Source organism: Diadema antillarum, unplaced genomic scaffold (assembly GCF_040938485.1).
Source record: "Diadema antillarum isolate AM-2024a unplaced genomic scaffold, OU_Dant_1.0 scf00000029, whole genome shotgun sequence".
Classification (NCBI taxonomy): domain Eukaryota; kingdom Metazoa; phylum Echinodermata; class Echinoidea; order Diadematoida; family Diadematidae; genus Diadema; species Diadema antillarum.
In genome coordinates this window covers 6551173-6564692 of record NW_027270918.1, presented here as the reverse complement: position 1 = coordinate 6564692, position 13520 = coordinate 6551173, and the positions used below count along the sequence as shown (strand labels likewise).

General features: G+C 38.1%; 1 protein-coding gene across 1 annotated transcript in view; it reads right to left on the bottom strand.

Annotated features, from left to right (window-relative positions):
• LOC139737370 (1-phosphatidylinositol 4,5-bisphosphate phosphodiesterase beta-3-like) overlaps positions 1-13520 on the bottom strand; it is a 172294-nt gene that overhangs the window by 73843 nt on the left and 84931 nt on the right. Inside the window, exons 9-10 of the mRNA XM_071648050.1 lie at positions 7012-7112; positions 2473-2639 (exon numbers count right to left, since the gene is read on the bottom strand). Coding sequence (XP_071504151.1) covers positions 2473-2639; positions 7012-7112 — 268 coding nt within the window. The remainder of the gene's footprint in view (positions 1-2472; positions 2640-7011; positions 7113-13520) is intronic.

Below are 13520 nucleotides of genomic sequence, written 5' to 3'. Positions count from 1 at the left end.
GAAGGTGTACAGGTTGTTGATATGGCATCTGAAATCAATGGACACTTCTTTTTAATCACAAATATTTTTGCATTTGATGTGAGCCCTGATGTCTAGCTGTCACCAAGTATGTATCATCATCATTATCAACAATAATCATAGTAGAAGTAGTATCAGTAGCATCATCATTGATGTCATAATTATGTTCAGCATCATTATTACCATCAGGAATATCAGTCCTCGTATCAATTTCTAGATATAAAGATAGCTACAATTGTATGACAGGAACGCAGTCTTACAAAGACAAGAAAACAGTGCTTGCCAACTGGGCATATTTTTTTCTTAAATGCAGACACAATTTACGTTCTGTTTTGCATGTGCACAACGGTTTTCAGTGATCAATCAGCATCTGTTTGCAGTAAACAGATTTAAGTAACTATCATCAGGTCAGTTGGGTATCTATTGTGGCTGCCAATTAATCTAAAATGGCAAGCCACAGTGTGCAAAAGAAGGGGAAAGCAATGTAGGCCATAGACATCGAAGGTCAAATCTCGAATTGAGTGGCTTTACGATATAATGGAAGATCCTGTGTATCTTTTATAGTGACACAAAAGAACTCCTCACAAATGTACACTCAGTGTGCTCTTTACAATGCTTTAAATGCACTGCTTCATAAAAAGTATCAAGAATGGTGAAAAATATTATGCATTCCAAATATGACAAAGAATCTATCCGAACAACTAGCAAATCACTGCTGAGAAGTTGCTCTCTGTGTGTGAGAAAAGGTATTAGCAGAAGTGTCAAGCATTGTTGTACATGATTGATCAGATTAATTGACATGAATTATCAAAACCTAGCAAGTTTTCTATTCTTTTTTAATGCTTAACATGTCAAAGACATCAAGCTTTTAATTTCTCCATCATAAAAATATGCCCAGGGATTTGATGATACAAGATTTTTCACAAGAAATATATCAACAACAAAACTACAGTCAACTGCAGCATTGCAAGACCTGTGATTAAATTTCATGGAAGAATTAAAGCAAAGCATTTTCTTCTTGTCCATACTTCAAATAAGATTTTCATGGCCTGCCTTCATGGTTATTGAGCAATTTTCTACATTTGAATTAATATCTTTATGCCGGAACTAATGCTAGAATTGAAGATATATGGACCCTATTTTGACAACCAGAAGGTACAGATGTAAAAGTGGTAACTCGTGCAATTTGAAAGATTGCAGGCAATACACTGCTCTGTGCCTGTCACTTGTCGCCACGGTAACCACAAATTATATGAAGTGTTGCCATCACACCAGTCCTTTGTGAAGCAAGGGACCTTGGAAATCCTGCTGGTGTTTTTTTTCTCCCCCACACATGGTTATGGCTGGTGGCAGCACATCATGTAAAATTGACTACTGACACAGCGATTGCAGCAAAAGGACTGCGACAATATGATTGTAGATTTGTCAATGAAATTCCCTTTGATTCCACAAATTAACTGGACCGGATATAAAGAGAAAGGGGGGGGGGGGAAGGAGGGGTAAAATTTTACACCATGCTACTGCCTTCAATTAAAGTGACACATGCAAACTATTTTGAGGAATGTGCCGATAGCCTCCCACACACTAGTGTCCTCAGCTACAAGGTCCATGCGATATGCTCTTCATTAAAGACCAAAAAAAAAAAATATATGAAATTCTGAGCAAGCACAATGAACGCAGCATAAGCATTTTGCATTGGCATAACTCATGCCATCAGGTGGGGCATGAAGCTAAGAAGGTTAACCAGAATTCTGAAGAAGACACATTTTTAAAAAAATTTTGATTAATGGCAGCATGATGAAAGAAGAGACAGCATCACTTGGTGATGAGCATTTTCTTCAAGGTTTTGTATAAAAGAACATGTCGTTCGAGTGCATCTCTAAATCCTTGCCAAATGACCACAGCAAGCACGTGCCGCATGTATCACTGCAATGGGTTATTATGATATGATCTTGTAAGAAAATAGAAAGATCATTTGTCATGACAACGTAAATGCTTTTTTCCTTTTCAACGGTTGTTTAGACAGCGTACTTTTCTGATGTCAAATCATGCACAATAGAATATTTTGTTGTCATGTTCAAATTTTTGTTTAAAAAATAGAATAAAATGATCATGACGATGATAATCATCATCATTAGCAGCAGCAGCATAATAATAATAATAGTAATAATAGTAGTAGTAGTAATCATAATAATAATAATAATAATAATAATAATAATAATAATAATAATAATAATAATAATAATAATAATAATGATAATAATAATAATGATAATGACAATAATAATAATAATATGAAGAACAAAAAGCAGAAATAGAACAAGAAGAATTACGATACTAACGAATTAATCACAATGTAACCTTTCTATTTTAATGATCTGATTCTGAATGCAACATTCCACATGTCATTAAAGCAGAACTTCTTGTATGCAGGAACTGTGAGAGAGGACATACCTTTCCTGGCAAACTGCTTATTCTTCTCATATTTCTCGATGATGTCAATGGCTTGCTTGGAATCGTAGAAAGGGTAGAGGATCTCATTCAATCTTGGATCACGCTGCTCATTGTTCAAGAACTTCACCAGGTGGTCCGTGTTTAGGTACGGCTTGTTTTTGGCCCCCCTATTATATACCATGGAGGAAGAGATAGACATAAAAAGTATGATAAAAATATGTTAGGAAATCTGAGGAATATCCATAAACTTGTCATGATGTCCCTACTGACCATGCAAATAATATTTGATAAACTATAAATTATCATATGCATCAAAATACGGAAACATACCTAAATGCATCGTAGTCTCAATAAACAAAACATTTTTGAGTTTCATTCTGGGGCACATGAATTTACGTCTACATGTAAACATGATATTTAACATAGAGAAATTTGATATTTCCCCAGGATTCAATAAACTAATCTTTATACTTTTGACTCTATACAAAAAAATGACACTTTCAAATATGGCTGTTCTACTCAACCAGTCAATTATAGCTGTGCTCTTTCAATCTAGCATAACTACAGAACAGATAAACCTGTACTTTAATGTAAAAAAAAAGAAGAAGCAAATGATGTGACTGGATGCAATGAGGGACAATTATTATGAAAACTAATCATCTGATGGCCCAAGAATGTGACGTCAGTGAAATCATCCACATAAAAAGTGTCACTGTGACAAAAAAGCATCATATTATCAATGTGGATCGAGGTGAATAGATATCATTTTTTCAAAGCATTCTGAGCCTGATGTAACTCAGAAATTTTGCAACAAATTGATAATGCCTACAGCATTGTCTACTGGATTTATGAGAGAAAAGAAAATGTAAAAAGGAAGAAAAGGAAAAAAAAACTCTTTAAATACTAATTTCTGGGCTTAATATTGGTGGCTGGAGATGGCCATGATTACACACGTATCTTGTTGTGTAATTGCCATCATGCACAATTAGTAATATGGCTGTACCCTTCAGTTTTTCCATGGAGGCATTCACCTGCAGAGATGAGTGTTTCATCAAAACATCATTTTACTTGATTACTTGCCCATATTTTGCTGATAACTACTTGGAATTAATGGATGAGTTTCCCTTCGACATTCATGCCATTTTTCGAAAAATGCTTTGGTCTCAATTTCTACAATATTTTCAAGTCACAGGGGGTTAACAGCCCACATAAAGGTTTTCTGAAATATATAAATAACATGGGCAATGCAGTGGCATTCAAGATAAACCTTGTGCACAATGCTTCAACACAATCATACGGCCTAGATATTGCTTGCTAAATGTTTACGTAGATAGGAAGAAAAAAAGAGAAATATGTCATATCAAAGGTAATGTCAACATCATTTGAAACGAAACCATAAAAAAATTATGGGCAGTTTCATAAGATGACTTATAGATAACAATGATGGCATGAATGTAATGCAAGAGAGTCATGATATAAATGATACAGCAGGTGTTCCTTTCTATGCAATTTCACTACAAGTGGGTTGGACATCTTTGATCATTAAAAAAAAGAAATATATATATATATATATATATATATATATATATATACATACATTGTACGTATATATAGTGTGAGAGATAGTTCCCTTCCCATTGTATGTATATAATATTGTACATATATATATATATATATATATATATATATATATATATATATATATATATATATGTATGTATGCATCAGTCAGGTGACCAAGTGAGCTAACAGAGACAAGAAGGAGAGCCCACAAAAAATATCAGATCGGAAAGTCGAGCGTGTTACGATTTGCCACGCAGGGTTGTGGGTCGTTATCATGTCAAAAGCTGTGGAATCAAGACGCCCCCGTCACATTCCCATGAGAGCTCCTTATCAGGCCGACACTCCGTAATTCATCGGCTATTTGAGAGGGTACAAAGCCGGGTAGCGATTGTGGATGTTCACGTGAAACCAGCCATTGCTCGCCCTAATCAAGCATGCATTAACGTCAGAGATTTGCCATCTCGCCAAGCCCCAAGAACAAAACAACATTCACCAATTTCTTGGCAGGGTTCCATGAACAGAGGCCATAGAATAAACTCATGTTCCTTAAGATGCGACAGACTCCATCAAACTAATGTTTGGCTGCTGCCGCTGGTGTCACAAGACTCCACATCAATTTGTACAAATTTGCTGCATGGCCCATTTCTGTCACGTTCATTAATGTCATTCTTAAAACATCCCCCCCCCCCTCATAAAAAAAACACCTTCACTCCACTCCATTACGTTCAGTATTCTGAGGAATATGACAATTTTGTTTCATCCCATAATGCAATACATACTTTTTATAAAATGGGTTCAAGAATGTAGCCAATTGGAAGCGCTGAAATGAATCACGTGTGCGTGCATTAATTTCTTGCTAGCATGCACGCCGGGCCGGCTCGCCGTGCAAAAAAGCGTAGAGTCACGTCACAATGTTTACACTAGCAGTGCACGCTCAATCAGTTGTTACAAGTGCGTCGCGCGCTACTATACGCAGTGTCAATCCTGTAAACAACTTCTAGTTTGGGCTGCCAGCTGGCCTTTCTTGTGCATAACATGTGGTGTACGTATGCTATAAGTATGTGCGGGATTTCCAAGTGCGACGTGCGTAAATGTTTAGGATGAACATCTTCGGACATCTTACTTTTGAGCGAGTGCTACATGTAGCTGACTGGTATTGACCCACAAAGGTACGTGAAAAATGCTGTTAGTTTTCGTCCCATTTTATAAAACAAATGATGCACAGGATTATTTTGTGGCGTTAGTGAAGGTGCGGCGCACTCGAGAGTACTGACAATGGTGCAACATGCACGAGGCGCAAACGCACTCTATCCTGTGCATCATTTGTATACTGTAAAGAAACCATTCTGGAGGCAATAATGGCATATGAAGGGCAGTACTGCAGGCTAAAGGAACTTCCACAGAAATGGCAACTGAAGCCATTTTTTTCATGTTATTTAATCTAGTTCTGCCTAACATCCTGATCTACATGTAGTTGCAGCCCAACCCAGGCTAATGCCCTTGTTAGCATTGCAAACTCATGCTTGTTCATTTCTGAAAATCATCTTCTTTCAGTTACTCCTTGTTCTTCTTCTTTGACATGATTAGAAGCCACATGAAAAGAAATCATAATGACAACTTGTAGGAAACCTTACGTTTAAAATTAATGACTGAATCACTTACCAGCCTATCCCCTTCCATGTTAATGGTCAATTGTATCATTCAACTTGAATCCATCCTCATTAGTACTCCACCATTTCCTGTTTTTCCCTTTTTAGTTTCTTAAGATTCCAAGAAGCCAATCAAATACTTCATCAGGGAACTAACTACAAGTGGGTGTTTGACTTAACAAATACGAGGTCCATCAATCTACTGCCTAGTTTTCCTCCCTTTACTTTTGCTTCATTTTTCTACACTGAAAACCATCACAAGATTTCTGGGCATTGCATAACAAAACATTATGAACTTATTCAATGTACGCATTAAAGGGACTGTACAGTACTGGTTGAGGTAAGGGATTCATGTTTTGAACATTTCTAAAGGGCTTTTTACACTTGTAAATTTTTGCTTAGCCCCAGACCAACGGTGGGGCTAAGGGGGGGCCTTAGCCCCACCGTTGGTACGGGACTATCCTTAGCCCACTTTCTGTTTACACTCGTTTTTGCCAAAGTGGGCTAGCCCCACCGATAGTACGGTACTATCTGGCCCTGCAAAATAGCAGGGGTTAGCACCGCAATTGCGGTGCTAGCACCGCAATTGCGGTGCCAAGCAAGTGAGTGTAAACAGAACGAAAAAATAATCCTGGGCTAAGCGACGGAGACGAAGCGCGACCCTCACTGACCAATCAGAAACGAGGTAATCAAGTGCTGCCGGTGCGTGCGTGTACGTGTACAGTACACAGCGTAATTATGAATATTCATGTGGTTTGGAAAGTCCGGGGCTAAGAAATACGAGTGTAAAAAGATCAGTTTTCTCCTTAGCCCCGGACAAGAGATAGTACGGGACTAATTGGCGAGTGTAAAAAGCTGAAAAAATTGGTACGGGACTAACGATAGTCCTGGGTCAGAGAAAGTCCGGGGTTAAGAAACACAAGTGTAAAAAGCCCTTAAGTGAGATAATGAGAAACCTCTTTTGAAATTTGAAAGAAGGATTGAATGTTTATTTGATGAAAACTGGTTTTGAAATGGCTGAGATATCAAAAAAAGTGATAATAATAAAAGGCGACAGGCCACAACTTTATTGGGATCTCTTTGTTTCACCTTGTTTTGGATATCTCAGCCATTTCAAAACCGATTTTCATCAAATAAACTTTTGATGCCCTTTAGAATTGCATGCTCTTTGACATTTCATAGAGTGGTTTCTGAATATCTCACAAAACGTTAAAAGCTAAATCCTCACCTCGACCAGAACTGTACACACCCTTTAAGATTTCATGCATAGCCCTTGAAATGTTTAACAGTGGGGATCGCGGGAACTCTTATATCTTAGTGCTCTCACAATTCTTGGAACAGCTTGTCCACTTCCTTCTGGTTCACAAGGCGCAGGTAGAATGTGAAGAATACGTCGAAGGTAAACCTCTTTGGATCAATGGTGTCATCCTAGCAAAGAAAATAGAAGAGATGAACGTGAATGGCATGTATGAATGCCACATAGATAACTAGAAAAACACTCGGCGAGCATTGACTTTCGTCAAACACCTCATTTCCACTCATACATGCATGCTGAAAATCACCCAGTTTCCCAATAAAGAAGCCTTTTTGTTACTTCATCAGATTCCAGCTGTGCGGCGCCTTTCATGAACAGAGCACGCACTGCAGTGTGCATATGCATGCAAACCTCAATGAACTCCTAAGTTCATTAACCTGTCTGCAAAATAGATTAAAAGATCCTTCAAATATCCATAATAATTCCCGGACCACTACCAAAATGTAATTATCCGTTCCTTGCGTCATTATCAACTTTTCTTGCCAATTTCATTCAAATCTATTCACAACTTTTGGAGTTATTTTGCAAACAGACAAACCAATGCCTGTGATCACTTAACCTTCTCATTCCTTGGCAGAAGTAATAATCAAGAACATGTTACTATTCAGGGCTGCCAGCATTCACTCAGCAAAATCAGAGATTCCAAAGTGTTTCATGCATTACAGTGGACAAGAATCAATTCCTGAATCAGGAAGATTTCCATATTTTCTCATGAACATATGAAGAGATATCAATTTTTTCATAAAACCTCCTGCAGAATCAGGTGGACTTTGCAGATTTGCATTCTATTAAATTGGTAAAAACCACTCCACAAAATTAAAAAGAATGCATGAATACGAAAGTAAGACTTTGACCCAAAATTTTGAAAGTCCAATGTGTGTCAAATATGCATACATTTGGAATCACCTAAATGCTTATTTCATGGAAAGTGTTCCTTGATTATTTTTGAAAGAAATTAGATTGCGGCCTACCATTATCAATGACTATCTGATGTCAATGCAGAAACTTGCACATCATCACCAGGGGACAAAAAAAAACTACAATATACCATTTCATCATGCCAGAACAATCTCTCAAACTCAACACAATTGCACATTCTTCAAATTCTTCAAGAAGTATCGTAACATAATCAGTCTGTTGATGACTGACACACAGCCAAAGCTCGAACTGAAATGGTCGTCTAGTGTCAAACCACACATACACGCACAACCATGCAGTCCATATTCACCATTTTTATTGGCATGTATACGACAATATTGCCTTTGCCTTCCTTCTAGGACAGGTGAACAATAGCATCATCCACACCTCATAAATCACTACCTGTACAATGTAGAGGTGGGCGTTTATCATCTTTCAAAAATTGGGTGACGATTTCATCCTCCATCCTCCCCCACTTCTCCTGGCCTTGAAGGCCTCGTATCCAAAGGGGCGACACACGGAATCACATATCCTTTATGAACAAAAACATGCTGAATTGCCTATACAAACAGCATGGCCAAACCTGAGGGAGAGGCAGGGCGCCGCATTAGTGAGGAGTTGCCATGGATACGCTCCAGTCACGGCTCTCAGCATGTAGTAAGCTGATTTACTGACTAAATAAAGAAACACTGATACGATAAACTTTGTAAAGTCGTAATGATATTCATCGCTTACAATAATGCGCAGCATAAAATCTCGGGAGGGCTCTATTAAACATGAGTGCATAGATTCTCAGGACCTTAATCAGATAACGCAGAGGAAAGCACTGGTCGAAATTGATTTGTGAATATGGCACTCAGCATACAAAGAATGCACAACATCATTTGCTGATGAAAGTTTTTACACCCATCTGAAATTAATTTTAGGGATTCAGTGGATTATTTTGTTACAATCTTGTATCAGCTAGGATTCATTCACATTCATTTATTTTGTTTTATTTTCACAGGGTAGCCCTTTCAGTCAAAGAACTAATTGACAAGGGGCCCCGACTGCAAGAAAAAAAAATGTACATTCTAAGGATCTCAAGTAATTATCAAGAGCATTTGGATTGGGGGAAACATAATGACAATATCTCCCTCCCTCTCTCTATCTTTGTTTCTTTCAGTATCATGTCTCTCACGTCTCTTTTTTCTCTCTCTTTCTTTCTGTGCATATCTCTCACCTTTTTCTCCTTCTCTACCCCTTTTTAATGTACTTCTATGCATCTATTTATATATATATATATATATATATCTCTTTCTCTCTTCCCTTTCTCTCTCTATCTCTCTCTATAAATATTCATCTGGTTACCTATATCCATCTATCTGGCTATACAACAGCTACATTTACCAACTCATAATCCTTTCCATGAATACTTGCACTGAATATACACCAAATATGATTCACATTCTGGTTTATTTCCATAAAGGTAGCATACTTCAGTGATATGTATATAGGGCCAAGATCTCTCAGAAGTGAAGTAAAGTAACCTCTCAGTAATATGTTAACAGTTCTCTCACAAGTGCAGACAGGATTGCATACCTCAGTATTGAAATATTTTTTCCACTAACTGATTCCAAAGATCGAGTAATCTCAAAGCCATTTTGTGCTCTGTTTCACAGATCACATACATTCTTGGCATGTGAACAAAAGCCACCTCTTCGACTAAAAAAAAAAAAATCCTCATAGCCTTGAGACATAGCACATAGGGCTCTGGCAAGTAACAGGTAAACTTGTTTAAAAGTGTCAAACTTTGTTAAACTTTACAAAGTGAAAGACTAGCCTCCCTGGCTACATTTTGTGACAGATTTAGGAGAATATTTGATTTCTTGCAAAGAGAATGCATAAGATCTGACACACATTGTTCATCATCCCTGCAAAACTTGTTGACAATAGCTAGATCTTTAGTGAAATCCATCATATGGTGCACCAATGACTGCTACATGTAACACTTATGTTTCATGTAAAGAACATCTCATGCGATTCATACAAATTGCGCATGATCAACTGCCCGTTTTGCACACATATTTTTCTTCTTTGGATTGTTCCCCTTCACATTCTTTGTTTTGTCTCGAAAGAAGTATCTACGGTATATAATCACTTGATATGTGACATTCATGCACTTTTGCACATATTTAGACTAGTAACCGAGACAACAAGCATCACATATCACAGACCGTCTTTTTTGCTTTTCCTGATTTTTTTCTAAAGGAAACCATAAATGAGTCAAAAAGTAATTTCATATCATGTCTTGAGCTTTCATGAGCTTTCAGTGACATTTTCTCCACAAAGTTTACATGTACTCTCACCTCTTCCTCCCCCTCCAGGAAAACAACATTAAGGAGATGAAATATCCGCATCCGAGGAGGGGAAAAACCATGATTGGAAAACACTACATTGACTTGGCAAGTGGGGCTTGAAAATCCCCCCGCTTCTTAATGAGATACGTACAATCACCTGATTGCCTTCTAAGAGATCAAGAAAGAGGGTCAATTAACTGGCTGAATAAGTCCATTAGCTGGAAGGAAACGAATCAGCGGCATGGACCGAGAGGAATTGGGGGGGGGGGGGGGGAGGGGGAGGAGTCATTCGTTTAGACCAGTCCGTATCATTATGAAAGCTTTGGAATGGGGTGAAGATCTCAACCTCCTGGGGGGCATTTCATGAAGGAACTTGTCGGATAAAATATCTAATAAGTCTCTTTTATCCGACAAGTTTTGATAAATTCTTTAGTCTGATTGGCTGATTTCTCTGAACTTGTCGGATATAATTGACTTGTCGGACATTTTATCTGACAAGTTCCTTCATGAAATGCCCCCCTGATACCATCTAGTGGATAAAGATTGGGGAGATGACACCACCTGCCAGCTTCCAGAAAAAAGTTCATGAAGAAGGAATTCGTCCTTGCCTCTTCAAAACCCCATCCTCTTAGTGATCATCTTGGTAGTATTTGATTTTACTACCTCTCTTGTGGTCCCATTCTTAACCACATGCTAACTGGGAAGCTACTAAGTAGTTATTACCCTTGCCCATTCTGCAGTAAACTCTTAATTACTTGGATTGATGGTGTGCCATGGGCATTGACTTAATTCATATCAATTCACTTTCCACATTCAAGTCAAAAGCAGTTTTTATGATTCATATCACATTCACACAAGGATACTTTCAATAATAAACCTCATTTTTTTTGTAATAATTCCATTACATGGAAGGAAAAGCTGATGAAAGAAAATGTTAGGCTTCAAGTAAAAGTAATGGCTAGGAAGTGATGCTGATAATCAAACAGATTTTAAAGAACACACTCTGGTTTTTGTGAGAATTCAACCTGAGTAATGATGCGTCACCTTTGAAAGATCAGTATTCATTTCATCTGACTATTAACCTGAGAACAAGGAGCAAAGGTGACCATCTTTTCAAGTCTATTGCATTATCTTTAGGAAAAAAAAAACATGGTTGCTCACTTAAGATTTGTATAATCCTGGCCATGAATGCAAAATGCCTGGGCCTCTGAGTCAAAGAACAACTTAACACACATTGGGAGTAACAATAACTGCAAGTCTGCACACAAATCTGGGGCAGCACTAAACCCACACAACACACACACACACACACACACACACATACACACACAAACACACACAACACACACATCTCATCCAGGCATATATCACATAACAAGACTGTGCATGCTACCCTGTATTACATTAGGACAGATACGATTACATCCCCGGCCATCACAAGACACCATAACTCATTTGTGTGTGGAAGCCAGGAGCTACAAGGGCACCAATTGTTGGCTCCCCATAGATCAGCTTTAGCATCCCCTCATGGTGGAGCTCGGTGTGGTAGCACTCAATCACAAAGACATGACTTTACTTTCATACGCGCTACACCTGTTGCTTTTTACAGTATGCTGCCAACTAGAATGAATATCATTATTACAGCCCCATCTATGGAGTAAACATCCTTTTCGTAATAAATATTTTATGTAACACATAAAATTATCTGGTTGTGCAAATAGATGCCATATCTGTTGAAGTATTTAAGAATAATCTCAAGAAGTATTTGGTTTATTTGGCTTACAATAATAGATTATTATCTTCATATATGTCCTGTACTATTTCACTTTGTCATTTTCTTTCTCCTATGTACTTGAATGAAAATGTATCTTGCACATAGTCGCGCTTACAGCATTTAGCTACTAGATGGATTTGGCTCCTTATCAGTCCCATATATAATCATTATTAGTATCTAATCTGGCAAATTTCATATATGAAGGCTTTAAATGCAAAAAACAGATATATGCCATTTTCAAGTTTTTTATAAGAAAGGTGATCATCAAATAGAAAAAGATTATTTTTTCTCAATGATACTCCATTTGTTACGTAACAAGAAATATTTTGAAGAAATATCTAAATGATTACATATGTTATAATTTTCATCATATTTCAGCAGCTTCAATCACAAATACCACAAGTTGATGAAAATATGATCAGTTTTTGCCAGTACACTATTATACTTATGTGTTGATAGAACTCAGATTATTTGCATTTGTACATAAGTGCACTGCTCACAAACTTTCATTGAAAGATGCTACTTGACATAAAGGCTAACATGCAATGTAATCAAGACATTAATGCATGCCTTTAGGATGAGAAAGGAAGATGCCTTTTGCTGTCCCTATCTCTGAGCACTTCGCATATTTCAATCATTTACTGGGCTAAAGTAATCTTCCAGTTTCATCAAGATTGTACTATCAAGTGCCTACTTCATTGACAGTATGGACATTATAGCATTTGGTGGCTTTATAAGACTATTCAACATCTCAAGATATATTGACATTCATTCTGTGTGCAACCGCAAGCAATTATATCGAAGAGCCTTAACTGCAGCACTTAACTGCATCTAATTTTCTCTTCCAATACAAAAGCGAACACACACACACACACACACACACACACACACACACATACAAAATACACACAACCACTTAAAGCCAGGGTCAAACTGTCCCTAACGCTTAATCTCCAGACCCTTGGTCTCCATCATCAGTCACATTTCATATATATCTGTTTGCATTCCTTCTCTCCTCGGAGACTTTCTCTGTCACCCTCCCTCTCCTCCTCCTTCCATCTCCGACTGGATGCCAGCAACAATTCCGCCCCATCCGACCCCATCCCCTCACCCCTCACTCCATTCCCACTCGCTCTCCAATCCCAAGTGTTATTGGCTTCCTTCAGACCCCATTTCCCCACTCGTGAGAAATGAGTACTCTCTCTAGAAGTAATCCAGATGACCGCTCTGGCGGTAAGCTTCATTTGTCTTCACGTTCGCCGCACTCGTCCCGCCTCGGCAAATGGGGAGCGGACTTCGCGGTGTGGCTGCGACATTCGACTTCGAGTGGCCTACCACCAGTTATGGAATGCTCGGGTTCTCATGCTGCAGCTACTTCTGGTTGACCTGAAACGCTAACGTCACCCCTCTCAAGTAATCATGATGAGTGTGGCAACAAAACTTGTCAACGAAGATGCATGGAAGGAAGACGCTTCCCTCAGGCAAAAGAT